The 16,902-nt window shown below is 49.7% G+C and overlaps 1 protein-coding gene across 1 annotated transcript in view; it reads right to left on the bottom strand.

Annotated features, from left to right (window-relative positions):
• UFD1 (ubiquitin recognition factor in ER associated degradation 1) overlaps positions 1-16,182 on the bottom strand; it is a 48,543-nt gene extending 32,361 nt beyond the window's left edge. Inside the window, exons 1-2 of the mRNA XM_086942645.1 lie at positions 16,042-16,182; positions 12,113-12,245 (exon numbers count right to left, since the gene is read on the bottom strand). Coding sequence (XP_086798771.1) covers positions 12,113-12,245; positions 16,042-16,044 — 136 coding nt within the window. The 5' untranslated portion in view covers positions 16,045-16,182. The remainder of the gene's footprint in view (positions 1-12,112; positions 12,246-16,041) is intronic.
• Positions 16,183-16,902: the final 720 nt, after the last annotated feature.

Raw genomic sequence — 16,902 nt, 5'->3', positions numbered from 1 at the left:
ACCCAGGATTCTTGGCTCCTCAAGGCTGACGCCAGCACCGAGCGTGCCAGGAGGCGCTTAAAGCTGCGTCAGGGGCTGAGTCCCTTGCTGTTTGTTGTTCGTTCCTGCTACCGGGGCTCACCTGTTTCCTGATCTACGGCCGGGCTGGGCTCCGCCCCCAACCTCCTCGGACGACCGGCCGGGCTTGGCTCCGCCGGTCAGTTGAAAAACTGCATTACCCAGGATTCTTGGCTCCTCAAGGCTGACACCAGCACCCAGCGCGCCAGGAGGCGCTTAAAGCTGCGTCAGGACCCTCGTCCCGCGGAGACGCGCACGGCGACGCGCCGAACGAAGCCCGGACAAAGGGCGGATAGTCTGTGACTGACCGGAACTGGGCTGGGCCAGGACCACTGCCTGCTTTTACTGAGCCCATAGGTGTCATTCATTTTTATTTTATTTTTATTTTTTAAATATATTTTTATTGCAGGAATTAGTAAATCGTTACAATATCGACCAGCATTGTATCACAAGCAATATCAACATAGTAAAACCCTCTGGCCCCCCACCGTAAGTTTCGTACACAGCCATCCGGCCCACAACCCTGGGGTCGGGCCGCGAGATGCAATGGGGGCTCAGCAGGATGCTTGAGCTGGTCCGGATGATCCACTGTCCGTCATCTGCTTTTCCAAAAAAACCTATAAACCCAAAAGAAAACCCCCACCCTCAAAATACTACTAACCAAAAGAAACCCCACCCACCCCCGCCACCAGCGCCTGGGAGCTACCGCCACAGGATCTGCCATGGGACCCACGGGGAAAGCAATAGGACTAACAGTGCAAACGTTTACCGGGACTCAGGGCGAGTCGCTTCTTCATCTTCAGAGTCGCTGGGGGCACAATAATCCCTGAGGGCCTGCACAAATATTTCCCACTCCAACGCGGCCTCCTGCGCCTTCTCATTACGCTGCCTCCAAGCTAGTTGATATCTCAGCGCGCTCTCCCCCGCCGCCCACTTCAAAAGCTCACTGTGCCATCTGCTGCCTGTCGGACCAACTCGTGCCTTCCAGTTCCTGGTCACCTCTCGTTTAGCAAGGAGGAGCCCTAGGTCGATAAATTTACTAGAAATTTTATTCCTGGGGGTATGGGGGAACCAGTGTAGGAGCCCCACCGCCGCATCAAATGATAAGGATCTCCCCGTCACATCCTCCAGGGTCTTCTCTACTTCCTGCCAGTAAGATGACAATCCCGGACAGGCCCATAGCATATGTAGGAGGTCCGCTTCCTGAGCTGGGCACCTAGGGCATTCCGCCGAATTTGTGGCAAAATACCGCCTAATTTTCACTGGGGTCAGGTACGCTCTGTGGAGAACGTAATAGTGGACCAGCTGGAAACGGGCGTTACGTGTGCCCTTCCAGGCTCGTCTCACCAACTGGGCCCAGGTCGTCTCCGGGATCTCCCTGCCAATGTCCTCCTCCCAGCGGTTTCTCAGAGTGGTAAGGGGAGCCAACCCTTCGTTAATCAACCTGCCGTAAAGGCAAGTGACCGCCTTCACCGTGCCCGCAGACATCATCACGTACTGGCACACCTGAGATAAGGGGGGTTCCTCCTGCCCGCTCTTCCAGTGTGCCTGGATTGCTCGGACAATGGCCGAGTGCAGCAGAAAATCACCACGGGGGATCTCGCATCGGTCGATAAGATCCTGGAAGGACAAGAGTGCTCCGTCCTCGTACAGATCCCCAACCAGCTGTAAGCCGGCATCCTCCCAGGCCGCCAAACGTGACCAATCCCCTCCATGGGGGAGGGCCGTCAGCATCCCCAACGGTATTTCAGGTGCATATGGTGTTCTCAGTTGGCCTCGGGCGTGAGCCCGATTCCAACACAGGCGGACAGTCCGCTCCTCCATCGACAAATCCCGCAGGGCCAAACGTTGTCGCAGCACTATAAAGGAGAGAACATGCCTGGCCATGCCCGTTCCCCTCCTGTCTCCCGGGCCCCGGAATTCCCTGGCGATCTCCTGGGTGAAGGTCTGGAGCTGCGCCGCCAGATAATACTTTTCAAAGTCCGGCACCGCGAGCCCCCCCTCGTCTTTCGGCCTCATCAGGGTTTTGAGGGCTACCCGCCGGCGGCCCGACCCCCAGAGGAATCCGACCACCATAGAGCGTAACAGTCGAAACGTGGCCGGTGGAACCCAGATCGGTAGAGTCCGAAAGTAGTATAATAGCCGGGGAAGCGCCACCATTTTAAGCAGGGCGATCCGTCCCGCCACCGAAAGCGGCAGCGTGGCCCAAAAGTCCATGCAGCCTCGAAGTGCTCGAATGCTGCGGGCAATGTTCCCATCCAGGAGGTCGGGTTGGTCGTGATAGACGAACACCCCAAGGTACTTAAAGCAGTCGGGTTCCCATCGAATCTCCCTAGTTAGGGTAGGGGCGGGAGCACCTTTGCGTACCGGAAAGAGACAGGTCTTGGACCAGTTCACTCGGAGGCCCGAAACCTCCCCAAACTCTGTGAGCGCCACCGCCGCTCCACGTAAAGCGTCGAGCGGGTCCTCTAGGAAGAGCAACAGGTCGTCCGCATACAGCGAAACATAATGCGGGCCCGCAGGCGTCCATAAGCCCGTATAGTGGGCTCCCGACCGAAGGTGCAGCGCGAGTGGCTCCACCGCTAGCGCAAAGAGAAGTGGGGACAGTGAACACCCTTGCCGCGTGCCTCGTTCTACCGGATACTGTGAGGAAATCAGAGGACCCGCCCAGACCCTGGCTGATGCAGAGGCATAGAGAACCGCGGTCCACCTGACAAAGCCCTCCCCGAGGCCGAATTTCCGCAGCACCGTACAGAGGTAGTCCCACTCCAGGCTATCAAAAGCCTTCTCTAGGTCCACCGACAAGACGACCGGGGACGGGGCATCCACAAATGGCTCCCCCAGCAAACGGAACAGCCTGCGAATATTCATAGTCGTGTTTCGCCGTGGGATGAAACCAGCTTGGTCTTCATGCACTAGGGAACTCATGTGTCCCAGCAGCCTCGAGGCCAAGATGCTGCTCAGTATTTTATAGTCCACCGTCAACATTGATAGGGGGCGGTAAGACCCCGGGTCGGACGAGTCTCGACCCGGTTTGAGGAGAGGAACCACCAGCGCCTCACACATCGAGCTCGGGAGTCGCCCCAGCCTCTTCGCCTCCCTGTAGACCACCAACAATCGAGGGGCTAGGAGAGCAGCGTAAGCTGCATAAAACTCCACGGGTAGGCCATCCAGGCCCGGGATCTTGTTTCTCGCCATCCGTTTAATGGCCCCGCGGATCTCCCCCAATTCAATGTCGGACCCCAGGGCCTTCGCCACTTCTTGCTCCACTACGCGGAGCTCCAGTGGACGTAGATAATTATCGAGCCGGGCAGGGTCTCGTGCGGAGCGACTGCGGTACAAACGTTCATAATAATGCCGGAAGCAACTAAGAATCTCCGGTTGGGTGTGTACCTCGGTGCCGTCTGCCTCACGCATACTTGTCGTCAATTGGGACTGGCGCGTAGGGTTGGCCAACCATGCCAGCAGCGCGCTCGATCTGTCCCCCTCTGCGATGGATCGGACCGTATAGGCTTTATAATCAAAACAGCGAAGCCGTTCGACCTCTGCCGCTACCTTTTCCCTCGCCTCCGCCGTTCGTACCTGCAATTCCGGGTGTCCAGGGCGGCGAATTTCAAGCTCGCGGAGTTGCTGGTCCGCTGCATCTAAGTCAGCCAGGATAACGCGCCTCATACCCACTTTCTTAGAAATACAGTAACCCCTCACCACTACCTTAAAAGCGTCCCATTCTAACGCTCGTGTACTCGCGGTGCCGCCGTTGGACGCAAAATATTCCAATACCTTGTCTCCCAGGTCCGCTCTGAAAACACTGTCCTCAAGAATCTCGGGTCGCAGCTTCCAGGTGGGCACCGCCGGCGTCCCGGGGAACCAGCGAAGGTCCAGCAGGAGTGGGTTATGGTCTGAAATGGTTCTGGACAAGTACTCAGATCGGACCGCTGCCGAAACCAGTTCGGGCGACCCAAGAAAGGCATCCAGTCGGACATGCAACTCATGCAGGCCCGAGAAGTATGAATAATCCCTAGATGCGGGGTGATGCGCCCTCCAGATGTCCGTCAAACCCCATCGGGTCTGCCAATCCTGACGACCCTTAGCCGTGCGACGAACCGGAGAATCGGGAAGTGGTGGATGGGAGCGGTCAATATCCACGTCCACTACGGAGTTGAAGTCTCCCCCAAGCAGAAGGGGCCCGGAGAAAAAGTGGGCCAACGAGCCCGATAACCTGGAGAGGAAGGCAGTCTGGTCCACATTAGGAGCGTACACACAGCAAACATTCAAGTCCCTCCCTCCTAGAGTGCCCGAGATGGCCACGTAACGTCCCTCTGGATATATCACTGTTCTCGTGACTTGGAAGGGGACCCCCGCTCTGATCCATATTAGCGCCCCTCTGGCATACGCGGAGTACGACGTGGAAAAGACCTGCCCCCTCCATCTACGCTGTAGCGCCGCCCCTTCCGCCCTGGTCAGATGAGTTTCCTGCAACAGCGCCATTTGCACTCCCCTACGCACTAAATAAGCGTGGACTTTGTGGCGCCTGGACATAGTATGAAGCCCCCTTACGTTCCAAGTAACACATTTCAAGTTAGCAACATCAGCCATTGTCCCATATTGTTCTCGCACAGTCTCCCCGTCCGGGCTCCCGCAGAGAAAAGATATCATCCATCCCAGCACTGATGGCGGCCATTTTCCCCAACCAAAACCAAACAACCCAAGAACAAACCGAACTCTCACCCACCCACCCCAGAACAGGACCCAAACTGCGCCATCCAGATCCCATCCAAACCTCGCCTTCCCTCAACCCAATAACCCCTACTACTCCTACGGTCGCCACCGTAGGAAGGCCTTAAGGGCCAGGTGCGGGCCGGGCGGAGGCAGTGGGCCCTCGACGCTCAGGCCACCAGGACTAAAACAAGCCCTAAACAGTACCAAAAACCCCCTCGGGGCAGAAACAGGGGCACCCCACCCCTCCCACCCTCTTTGTCAGCAGCAATGGACGGCAACCGCCTCCCCCCTGCCGGGCCCCCACCCAAAATAAGGCAGCACACCCCGTTACCCTTGTCCATCCAAAAGGTCCTCCACCGATTTCGGTGTGATCACCGGTGTATGGGCACTGTCAGTCACTGAGTCCTCCGATTCAGATGGTGCCTCCTCATCACCCGGGTTGTCTTCCTCCTCAATGGCTTCGTCTCGTGCACCAGACAACTCCGACAATACTTCCAACACTCCCCTCCGCTCCGACGACGTCTCTGCAGTTGAGGGCCCTCCCGTGCGGCCGCGGCGATTCCTGATCCTCCTGGACCGCCGTCTCTGTTCCGGCTCATCCGCCTGTTGGGACGAGGAGCCGAAGCCATCTTTCCCTGCCCTGTAAAGCTCAAGCCAGGCACAGACATCCTCCGGGGTGTCGAAGAACTGAGTTTTGTCATCGACAATGATGCGGAGCCTTGCAGGATAAAGGAGCGAGTACTGGATGCCCTCGCTCCTGAGCTCGCGCTTGATCGCCAGGAAGGAGAACCGCTTGCGTTGAGTCTCGTAGGTGTAATCCGGGAAGATGTTCACCTGACTGTTCGCCACTTTGAATGGACCATTATGCCTGGCGGCATTAAGGATTAAGTCCCTGTCCCGAAAGTGCAATAACCGCGCCACCACCGGTCTCGGGGCGCGTCCTTGTTGCGGTGGCCGCGCCGGGACTCTGTGGGCACGCTCCAGAGTGTAGAAGGAGGATAGCCCCTCCGGGGCCACCGTGTCACGGAGCCAGGTCTCCAAGTATGTCACCATGTCGCCATCCTCGATCTTTTCCGGGAGGCCCACTACACGGATGTTGTTCCTTCTGTTGCGGCCTTCCGCATCCTCCGCCCTCTGCTCCAGGGTCGCAATTCGGGATAAGGCATCCTTCATCGTTGCAGCCAAGGTTCGCTGCGCCGGCTCCAAGGTTTTCACCGAGCTCTCCACTTCCTTGACCCGGTCCGACAGTTTACCGTGGTCCGCTCTGAGGAGGCCTAGGCTCGTCGCCACCTGGGCAATGTCCTGTTGGAGGGCCGATCTCGTGGTCGCTATCGCTTCCAGGACGCGGTCGAACTGTTGTTGCATCGGTGCGCCACCAGAACTCTTTGGGTCCCCATGTTCCTCTTTGTCCTGGGCTTCCGAGTCCGAGGCAGTCGGGGTAGTCCCCTTGGCTCCTCTAGGTTTCCCCATGTCACCGGGGGCACTCCGTGAAGGTCCTGGAGTAGGCGTCTCCGGGTGCAGATGCCGACCACGACCCTCCCGGTTACTGGTCTTCAAATCAAGTATGGGAGACCTCCCTCTCCAGGGCCTGTGGAGACTTCTCCGCTGCGGCTCACGCCACCGCCACGGCGTCCGAGGGCACCGATGAGGGGGCGGAGATAACCGCCGCCGAGTCGGGCAGGCCCGCTCAGCCGCTAGAGACCCGGGGTGAGGGTCACCAACTCCACCGGTCGACTTGTGGCGCCAAAGTGTCGCGCCTCCCATGGAAGTGGACTGGCCAGGAAAACGTAGCTAGGTGCGGTGTCGTGAGTTGGGCCACCTCCTGGATCACAGGGCGTCCGCTCCCGGGGTCCCCTATACCGTTGGCATCCGCCCGGTCACCCAGCCGAGTGCAGATTCGTTGTAAAAAGTCCGATCCAATTGATATCTAGTGCACAGAGCAGCCGGGGATGGCAAAGCCGGGCGCAAGTCGCTGCTCGCGACGCTCCTCCGAGTCAATGGGTCCGACCAGGGGGACAAAGAAGTCCGGGCGCCATGTTGGGTCGCACTCCGCAACTCCGCAAACTTCGGTTCCACTCCGGATCAACCCTCGTCCGAGCCCCACCAGGGGCCCCGGCAGGTCTCCGTCGGCCCGCTCAGCAGAATGCGGGGTCTGGGGTGCCCCGCAGCCTCCGATTTACAGGATAATTCCGGGCTCAGTCCCGGAGCCGAGCTCTCAGGCGACCATCGCCATCGGCGCCCAAGCCACGCCCTCATAGGTGTCATTCATTAAGTAAGATATATCTTTGATAATATATACTGGAATACGCTGTAGACTCTTCAAATTTGTTAGCGTTCTTTGGTCTGGAGGCGATATTTTGATTTAATTACTAACCAACGACTTCCAAAATGTCTAAACAATGGTCTTCATCTGTACCTAATACCATAGACAATTATCTAGTACAGGTTGTGAGCAAAATTAATAGCACTAGGCGGATATCGTTGGGATTGAGCTCACCACCGGTCATCTCCACGCAAAGTTTACCTCCAGATCCTATTGTCATAGAAGTTCCGGCACAAGTACAAGTACATAGTGTTGATGCTTTACCTTCTGAGTCATGTTTTAACGTGGATCCTAATTTCGACCTGATTACACCTTTGGCTGATAACTTAGATGATGATCAAGGTGATCAGTTAAACTTGACAGTAGTCGATTCACCTCCCCCCGAACCTGTGCCTGTGACTAGAGCTATAAGAGCATGCAAAAAGGGTCAGAGTAAACGGGGTGGGCTGCGTTCCAGTAAGAAAAGAATTATATCTCCATTGAAAGTCGCTGCTATATCTGAAGTGAATGGTGAACAAGCTGAGAAGGAGATATTAGGTGATGATTTGATTAATAGGCTAGTTAGTATGATTGACTTAAAGTTCAATTCAATAATCAAACCTTTGGTAGCTAAAATTGACCTATTAACAGCTGAGGTAAATAGACTAGGGGGACTGCTAAACAAGGCAGTGGAGGAGGTGGATAATGTACCTACTTTAGCTATAAATAAGGCTGTACTATTGATAAACTCCCTTAGAGATGGGATGGCGAGTAGTAGTGATGATGTGAGATCAATTCTGCCTCCTACTCAGCAGGTAGCTGATAAAGGCATAAGGGCACCAGCTAGGAAAGATATACCATCAAATCCCATAGGGAATAGTGTGGATCAAGGCCCTGTCCAACTGATTGTGGAGGCCTCTCCTCTGGTATTGGTTTTGGCAAATGTGCCTCCTCTAAAAACAGGTCAAATCGAATCTACTTCTTCTTTGATCAGTAAAGCTTACCACTGGTTATGCAATAACATGTTGATATCTCCGAGAGGAAAACAGCAGCTAGCAGGGGAGATCACAATGGCAAGAAGGGTGGACTGGATAGGGCCTAGCGCAAAAAAACTAAAGGGGGATTGTGTAGTTTTGCACTTTTTAAGTCCAGAGATACTCCCCGAGCTATTGCGACATATATTTCCCCCTCAACGCAGGAGTGCTGAGATTGTCCCGCTGACTTTGGATTTTTTCTATAGGAGAAGTAATACAGTGAATCCTAATATTTTAAAAACAAAATGGAACCTGGGAACAAATAATTGGGGCAGGGTCCCACAATCAAGTGAGTGGGGTATTAGTGTTGAGAACAGATTTGCAGCATTGTCAGACCTGAATGATTGCGACTGACATGAGAAGGCAGGTAGAGGTAGACTTAATGTCTTTGTTGAGTTAAATACAATTTACACTTCTATTGCTGAGGACTTTAGTTCTCCTGAAGCTACTTATACCCTCCAAGGAAGTCCAACAAATGAAATAAACTATCTGGTTAGTAGTAAAAAGACCGTACCCTCCAAGTTACCTTCCAATTCTGCTGTAAATTCTGAGTCGGATATGTGTGCTGCTGTTCCTTTATCGGGTTCTAATATCGGAAACACCTTTGTGCGAGCAGATGGCTCTGATGGAGAAGTAAGTGTAATTAAATTCTCTATCGACGAACTCGGATGGCACTGTGGACATTGTGGGGAAATTCTTTTCTTGGAACATTGCAGGCCTGGGTTCCAAACTGGATTCTGGAGACTGGCTTCGATTTGTCAATTCTTTTGATATATGTATATTTTAGGAGACTGGTCATGTGAACCACTTTTTGCCCAAGGATACTTGAATTACTCTGTGCCAGCCCTTAAAGGCCCAAGGGGAAGACCAATGGGTGGTCTAACCATTTCAGGTTCGACAGTCATCAAAACTGGATGTCAAAGTTATAGAAACCTGGCATAGAGACATTCAATTAATTACAATCAACTCTGATATTTTGGGTTCAGTAGTCATCTACAATGTATATATGAGGAGTACAGGCGGTGGGAGGTCAGAGGTTTTGGCGGCCTTGGGTTCCTTACTTGACGTTTACTCCCGAGATAACCCGACTGTCATTGCAGGTGACTTTAACCAAACATTTGAACCTCTAGTGGCAGATGAAGATTTTATTGGGGATGACGAGGACTGGCACTGGGGGGTCCCGAAACTAGAGTTGAAACCAGTTGTGCGCTGGACTGAAGATGTGATCAGTATGAATGCTTTATGTTTAGAGAAAGGTTTCAGAGCATTAAATGGTAGGACACAAAGCTTTATTATTAACATTTTAAAGCAGGTCTGTATATATTTTCTTATCATTATCATATTTACATTGGTCCATAGCATATACATACATATTATTGGCAGACATTTTGTTGAGCCCTACAGAAACGCTGAATCGACCCTGCTAACGTTTGAAATTAAGACATTCCGGGGACTCAGATATCTCAGTATCAGGGCCAATAGCCTACTGTTCTATCGCCTGACCTACCTGATCTTACTACAGGGTTTGACTGGATGGCCTCCATTCTTACAGTTCTTGGAACACGTTTACTGCACATGAGAGAAAAGGCCAGCCCCGCCTGGTGCCTTGAGCCAGTGACAGGTTAAGGTTTCAGGAGGGTAGAAAAGCTCCTTGGAAAGTAGGTAACAAGGGTGGAGGGTTGGTCCCACATATCTTCTCTACTAATGTATAAAACTGATTGATTGATATATATATATATATATGTACATATATATATATATATATCAATCAGACTTGAGGTTCTGGATAGGCATAAGTCAGTCAGTTACACGTCAACCACATCCAAAACCTAACCCCTTCCCAAAACTATGGGCTAGTTAAGCTCTTGAGATTAGTTTATGGTCATACAATAAGGACTATACCAATCAATCAATAAAAGTATATTCATCAGAATTGTGGGACCCCAAGATACTCTGTACCAAAGTAAATCTCTCAGCCTCAGCACCTGCTAACTGTCAGGAGTCAGAGTCACTTTATAGAGAATGGAAGCTCTGCCAAGGTGCAGCACTTTAAAAGTTCAAGGCAATACAAACATGTCCACTTTGCCCAGTCAGCCCCCTAGTGTGTCCCACTATAAAAGGTGTTTCCCCTGCATTAAAAAGGAGCTCATTTCTTCATTGGTAAGGTTTCATTTTTGTTTGGGCAAAGTTGCCACATTGGGTCCAGCAGGACGAGCAATCTGATCTCCTACACCATAGCGATGCCAGCTTACCATGCAAACACATTACATGTCCAGCTCATTATATGCACTAATGCTTGCGCACTCTGGATGCATTCTAGAAGAGCCTTCACACTTCAGTAGAAATAGATCTGTTGCTAGGTAAGTTATCTAGTGTGACTCATCCAGTAAAAGAAGGTTGACAGAGGAGACAATACATACTCGATTCTGGAATTATTTGAACCACTTTTACAAGCCATCTTTGTACAACGTCAATTCCTTATAGTTGCTGATATCTATTTAAGCTCTGCACAACCACTAGTTATCTCAGTGCACTGCACATAGCACAGTAGGGAGACTAGTGGTGCACTGGGATTAATATGAGAGTCAAAAGGGTCAGCCATACCTCCTTCCCACCCCATATTTCTCTCTCTACCTCGGCCACAGTCCTTTGCTTTTAAGGGACCAGATAATCCTTCACTAAACAAACACAGTACACTGAGCAGAAATGCAGGAAAAATAAGCTGCAACCTGAAATAATTTCTGTATTCATTTGGAAAACGTCCCACTAAGTATAAAATGTCACATATATAAAGAAATTGAAAATCATGCATAATATATATATATATATATATATATATATACATACACACAAATATACACACACACACACACATATATATACAAAATTATATATACACACGCAGACACACACACCATGGTAATGATTTACATGCCACAATAAGAACTGAATTGTCATTTGATGCTAAGATAACAGGCCTTCATAATCCAAATAAATGTACTCTAAAAAGGCTGAATACACACTACTGGCAATCGAACCTGCATATTGTACACAGATCTTTGCAACTGGTGCTCAACTCACTAAATTACAATTATTTTTAATGTCATCAGCATATTGATTGTTCATTGCTGATCTGTAGCTAGCTACATTAAATTGGAATGTGCATGAAGATCCCTCTTCATACATTTTAAAATCATGTACATTAAACATCATGTGATAATGAGTTATAGCGTGTTTTGGCTTGTAGCACTACAATTATCACTGCGTAGAGCTCACATTTGAGCTGTGTGGTTTCAATATTTTACCAACTCTTTCCCTGTCTTCTGTTATCACAAGGTAACAAACGAGGAGTAAAACAAACATAGGGCCTGATTTACAGTTCACCGACGGGTTACTCCATCACACATGTGATGGATATCTTGTCAACCGTATTACAACTGCCATTGGATATAATGCCAGGGGCGTAGCTAGGTCAGAAAGAATGGGGAGGGAGGAGCTTCAGATTTCGCAACAATCAGGCTGGCATATCTTGTTAAAATACAACAAGCAGGGTGCATGAGAGTGAATGAAGGGGCAGTGGAAAGGGAGAGGAATGCAAATTGATAGGATACTACGCGAGAGGAACACAGTATTTTGTAAAAAAATAACCAACATTGTAAGGACTTTCAAAACAGAGATCAGAGAGAGGGTTTGTGTTTTTGTCAGTGTGCATGCAAAAATCCCAGCTGAAATCCAACAGACACATCAATATACCTAATGCAAAGCACATGTACCCAACTATTCATCAGAAAATAAACTAATTAGGGGGTTGTAACACCCCAATCACCACCTTAAAGCTAAGCTCCTGTATAATGCACTTGTAATACAACAGATGGATATCTGTCTCGTTTGCGATGGAGTAACCCTACTACTGAACTCTAAATCAGGACCATTGTCACATCTTGATCAGTCTTCATACAAGCGATGGAAGCATACAAATGACAACACTTGAGGCACATACTCTTTCCTCCTTTCTCCACGTCCGAGCGGTCATTTGGGCCAGCCAGCATGGACACAGAGTAGCAGCGATACGTGGTCGAGAAGCGGTTCTGGAAGACCCGCGGGATCGGGTGGTCAAACATGTTGAAGGAAAACTAGAAAAGAAAAGGGGGACAACAAGTTAGTCATCACTAAACGTATTCAACTGGCTCGATGATCACTGCCAAATATCACCACCGCTCGTAACTGTTCTAACAGAGATAAGGACAAGAAAGATCAGACTGGGTGAAGTGTTGGATAAGGTTCAATCGTACGCATATAGCTTGGAGGCGTGAAAGCAAATGCCTCAAAAAGACAGTTCTGTACCCTATGGGACAGCTTCAATAACTTGTGGTGCACAATCAGACAACAAGTGAGATTGGTAGTGTCTTACTTTTTTGGGCCACTTCTGAGCAGCTGTCAGTACCAGCCTTCTCGTGCCACTTCATCAGCACTGGGCTGAACAAGGTCTGGAGTGATACCAGTCTATAGCATTAGATGGACTGGGAGAGTCCGTTCAGCACAGGGTTGAATGGCTGTGCCACCCCCAGACATCTACCCAGTCAAGTTGGACAGGGCTGGAAAAGGACTGATAGACATACTGTTCAGCATCGGGCCATGCAAGGATATTACAGCACATATGCTGCTATAGCCAGAGGAGTGGTGTCAGCAAACAAGGACATAAAGAGAGCTGGCATGAGGCATGCATCATGTCAGACATATGCTAATAGCCAGGTCAGGTCATGTACACTCGCTCTGAAGCAACAAGTGCAAGACCCATGGTACGTGCAGCCAAATATGAGACAATGGATGAGATTGGCAAACCACAAGTGTCTGCTAACGATGTAACGAGACTGAACAACCATTAAAGGGCCTGAATAAGAGTCCTTGTTAAATTTCAGCCATGCGCAAACCCTTATTTACGCCCGAGTTAGAATTACAAGTTGTTTGTTACTTAACGCATCTGATAATTGTCAGATATGTTAAATAGGGCAACCTTGGTTAAATTTCAACAGGTCAAACCTGCCGAAGTTTAATGAGGGAAAACCATACTATATTTACTGTTATGCAGGTTTGGTGCATTAAACAAACACCAAAATCGTCATGTTATTCCCCAACAACTTGTATAGATGGTATTTATCGCACTCGATAAATAACGTATTCCATGGTATCACTATCATGTGTGATAAATACAGCCTATATTCGTAATCAGTCCCTTAGAGCCAGAGTTCAGAGAGCGGCTTTGCCTATAGGGAAATCAGCAGTTTGGGTGACAGACTAACACTCAATAGGATCTCCGCACTACATGTAATCCTAAATACCTGCTCTCACTCAAGCCCTCCATACCTAGTACAGTCCCTAGTGCTTTCTAAAATAAAGGCAGATTCCTTTTAAGGCAGTCCTGAACTTGTAGCAAGGCTAATCTCAGCAGTAAAAACCCAGCACTGTCGTTTTTACAGTGGAAAGGCTGGAAGCACAATTAGCAAGTACTGGGTTACAGGCTAACACCTTAGCCTTGCTAACTTCCGAATGGGACCAGTAAAGTTGGTACTGTAGGGTATCAAAAGAATCGGTGCATTAAAATTGATTTAATATGTTACATCAAATGTAATATCACTGGTGGGCAAAATGCAACTTTAGAAGTTGCCACTTTTGATGTCCAAGTTTTCCAGTGCCTGTTTACCGTTGCACTCTGAATCTGTTCTGCAAACAGCCGTCTGCACTCCTGGGAAGACGTGCTAAAGACTCCCAGGAAAGGAAACAATAGGGGCCTGATCTGGAAGGAGGTGTCATCTCCCTCCTCAGGAAGCCACACGGGTGTTGGAACAAATGGCAAGCTACAAAGGAGAAGCTGCATTTGAAGAGCAAATGGAGAACACCTGGGAGAGGGGCTGTCCGATTGTTCAGGCAGACAGGCTGGCACTAGGGACAGGAGAGAGAAACCAGTTGCCAAACCGGTTTTCATGGGGCTTGTAGCTACCTTGGTAGCCACACCTCTAGGTTGGCTAAGGATCTGCACAGGCCGGAGAGGAGTGCTGCCATATTGGAAGTGGACAGAATGGTTGAATCCTGGGAGCTATATACAGTGCTGCCAAATGTCACACGTCTCGCGTTAAACTAATGCATTTTAAGTTAGATTACTGCAATGCTGCATGTAAAGCTATTGTCATGCAAGTCAGCCTACTTTAGCTGAGTGTATTACCGTTTTGTCATGACACAAAACAGCCAGCTGTCTTTTTGGTGTCATGACCAATTAAAGAACCAATCAAAGACATTTATAGAGCGCACTACTTACCCGGAGGGTCTCAAGGCGCTTGGGGGGGGGGGGGGGAGGGGGGGGAAAGGGGGTGCTGCTACTGCTCGAACAGCCAGGTCTTGAGCTTCTTCCTGAAGGAGAGGTGGTCTTGGGTCAGGCGCAGGTCGGGAGGGAGGGAGTTCCAGGTCTTGGCGGCCAGGTAGGAGAAGGACCTTCCTCCTGTTGTCGTTCTTCGGATGCGGGGGACGGCGGCGAGGGCGTGACTGGCTGATCGGAGATGGCGTTTGGGAGCGTAGAAGTTGATGCGGTTGTTGAGGTAGCTCGGGCCTTGATCGTGTAGGGCTTTGTGTGCGTGGGTGAGGAGACGGAAGGTGATTCTTTTGTTGACGGGGAGCCAGTGCAGGTCTCTCAGATGTCCGGAGATGTGGCTGTGTCGTGGGATGTCGAGGATGAGTCTGGCTGAGGCGTTCTGGATCCGCTGGAGTCTCTTCTGGAGCTTGGCGGTGGTTCCGGCGTAGAGGGCGTTGCCGTAGTCCAGTCGGCTGGTGACGAGGGCCTGGGTGACCGTCTTCCTGGTCTCGGTGGGGATCCACCGGAAGATCTTCCGTAACATGCGCAGGATGTTGAAGCACGACGAGGAGACGGCGTTGACTTGTCTTGTCATGGAGAGGGAGGAGTCCAGGATGACGCCCAGGTTCCGTGCGTGGATCTCCCCTTCCCTGTTAGCACCATACTTTATTGTTTTATGTACAACAAACCAACGTTAATTAGCTGAGCGCCATCACTTCCTGTATACGAAAACCCTGTTCTCTTGCATCATACAAGTTGACTCACCAGTAGCGCAGAGGGTTAATAAGCCTGCTGCAAAGTACATGCATTATACATATCACAGAACCTAATGCTAAAAGAGATTAGTTTGGGTAGAAATGTATTTTTATTAGGAAAGCCAACCCCAGCTACTTTGGTACTTTTTAAATCATCAGTTTGTGTTACTCCAGATCAAATATTTAAAATATACAACACAGTTACACAATTGTTTTACTATACAATCAGTTTGCAAGATTACTAGGTGAGTGCCCTTCGATTACAGCTGCTTCAACATCTTACAGTTTTTCGTTGCATATATATATATATGCTTCCCTCGGCTTCATAGCTTGATTTTGCTCGTGAGAAAGTGTCACTCATAGTCGTTGAATGTCAATCATAATTACACCAAAATTATGAAAATGTCACACTTAAGCATTCTGAAACCTTGGCCGTTATTTATATACATATTACAAAGCAATATAATGTGACCCTCTTGTCTATGTCAGGGTCCACAAATGTCCCTACTTTGGATCCTAGGCGCCCCACTTTTTCTGCTCAATTGCTCTTTTATTTGGCCCCCAAGTGCTCCTCACCCCACTGCGCCCCTTGGATAACTCTCCATGTCTTCTATTTGGCCCATTGATATCTTCCCTTGATACCAAAAAGCGTGCTCCCTGTACTTGTCCCACCCATCAGACGCCCCCTCCACAGGTCCCTCTTTGTGGCCCCATATTCCATGTCTCTACATCATCAAATGTACCTTATTTGTGCCATCAGATGTCCCCGGTTTAAGTCACAGATCCCCAAGTTGTGTCGAAGCTTAGAATCTCCCCACATGAAAGACTTACCATGGTGGCTGGGAGACAAGGGGGCTCTAAAACTACTAAGGGTCTTCCCTCTTCCCCAGGACGCTTCTGTCTGCCCTTTTCAGTGAGGATAATAATAATAACAACCAAACTGTGCCGAGTGTCAGAGCCGGCGCCATGGAAACAGAAGATGGACCAGCATGACCAGCACTGTCAGGCAGCGTCCACCTCCTTTCTTCCGGCGGCCATCTTGGATTTCAGCTTGAGTCACTGCAATCAAACGTCGCCCTGCAGCCAGACCTCTATAATTATCACATTAAAAAAACAACCTAATAAAAATATCCCAATTCACATTCTCAAGTTAGCAAAGAGATATTGGTGTACTTATCTATAATATAGCAACAAGTAACAGATATCCCCGCTTCTTACTATAAAATGCAAAATATTCCTTGTCTTACTATTCTTTGAATTAAAAAGTCAAAGTTACTTCAATGAACATCAATGCATAATTTTTTCACTTACTAAATATCTTTCAATATGGCGTCAACATTTACCCAGGGGAATGAAATTCATCTAGTCCTCTTTCTATGCAAAGTGGCACAGTGAGAGTGCTCTGTCACCGCGGCTGCTGCTGGTGGTTACTGCGGTGTGCCCATCGCAGAAGAAATAGGACTAGACAGATCAAAAGGACAGCAACAACCAACTCAGCTGTGACAGCGTGCCACTTATCAACAAGAAAACAAAACTGCAATTCAACAGTTCAGGGAAGGTGGATTGGGGTGAGGCTCAAAGGGGAAATATAGAGAAGACGTTGTACTTGAATAGACATAGGTCCAAACATTCTCCATCATGTGCGACACCAACCAACTATAGGTTTCGTTTGAGGACCTGTAGTTTTGCTTT

This window comes from Lissotriton vulgaris, chromosome 11, assembly GCF_964263255.1.
Source record: "Lissotriton vulgaris chromosome 11, aLisVul1.2, whole genome shotgun sequence".
Taxonomy (NCBI): Eukaryota; Metazoa; Chordata; class Amphibia; order Caudata; family Salamandridae; genus Lissotriton; species Lissotriton vulgaris.
Note: the sequence above shows the minus strand (reverse complement) of the source record. Positions and strands in the feature narration are given on the sequence as shown.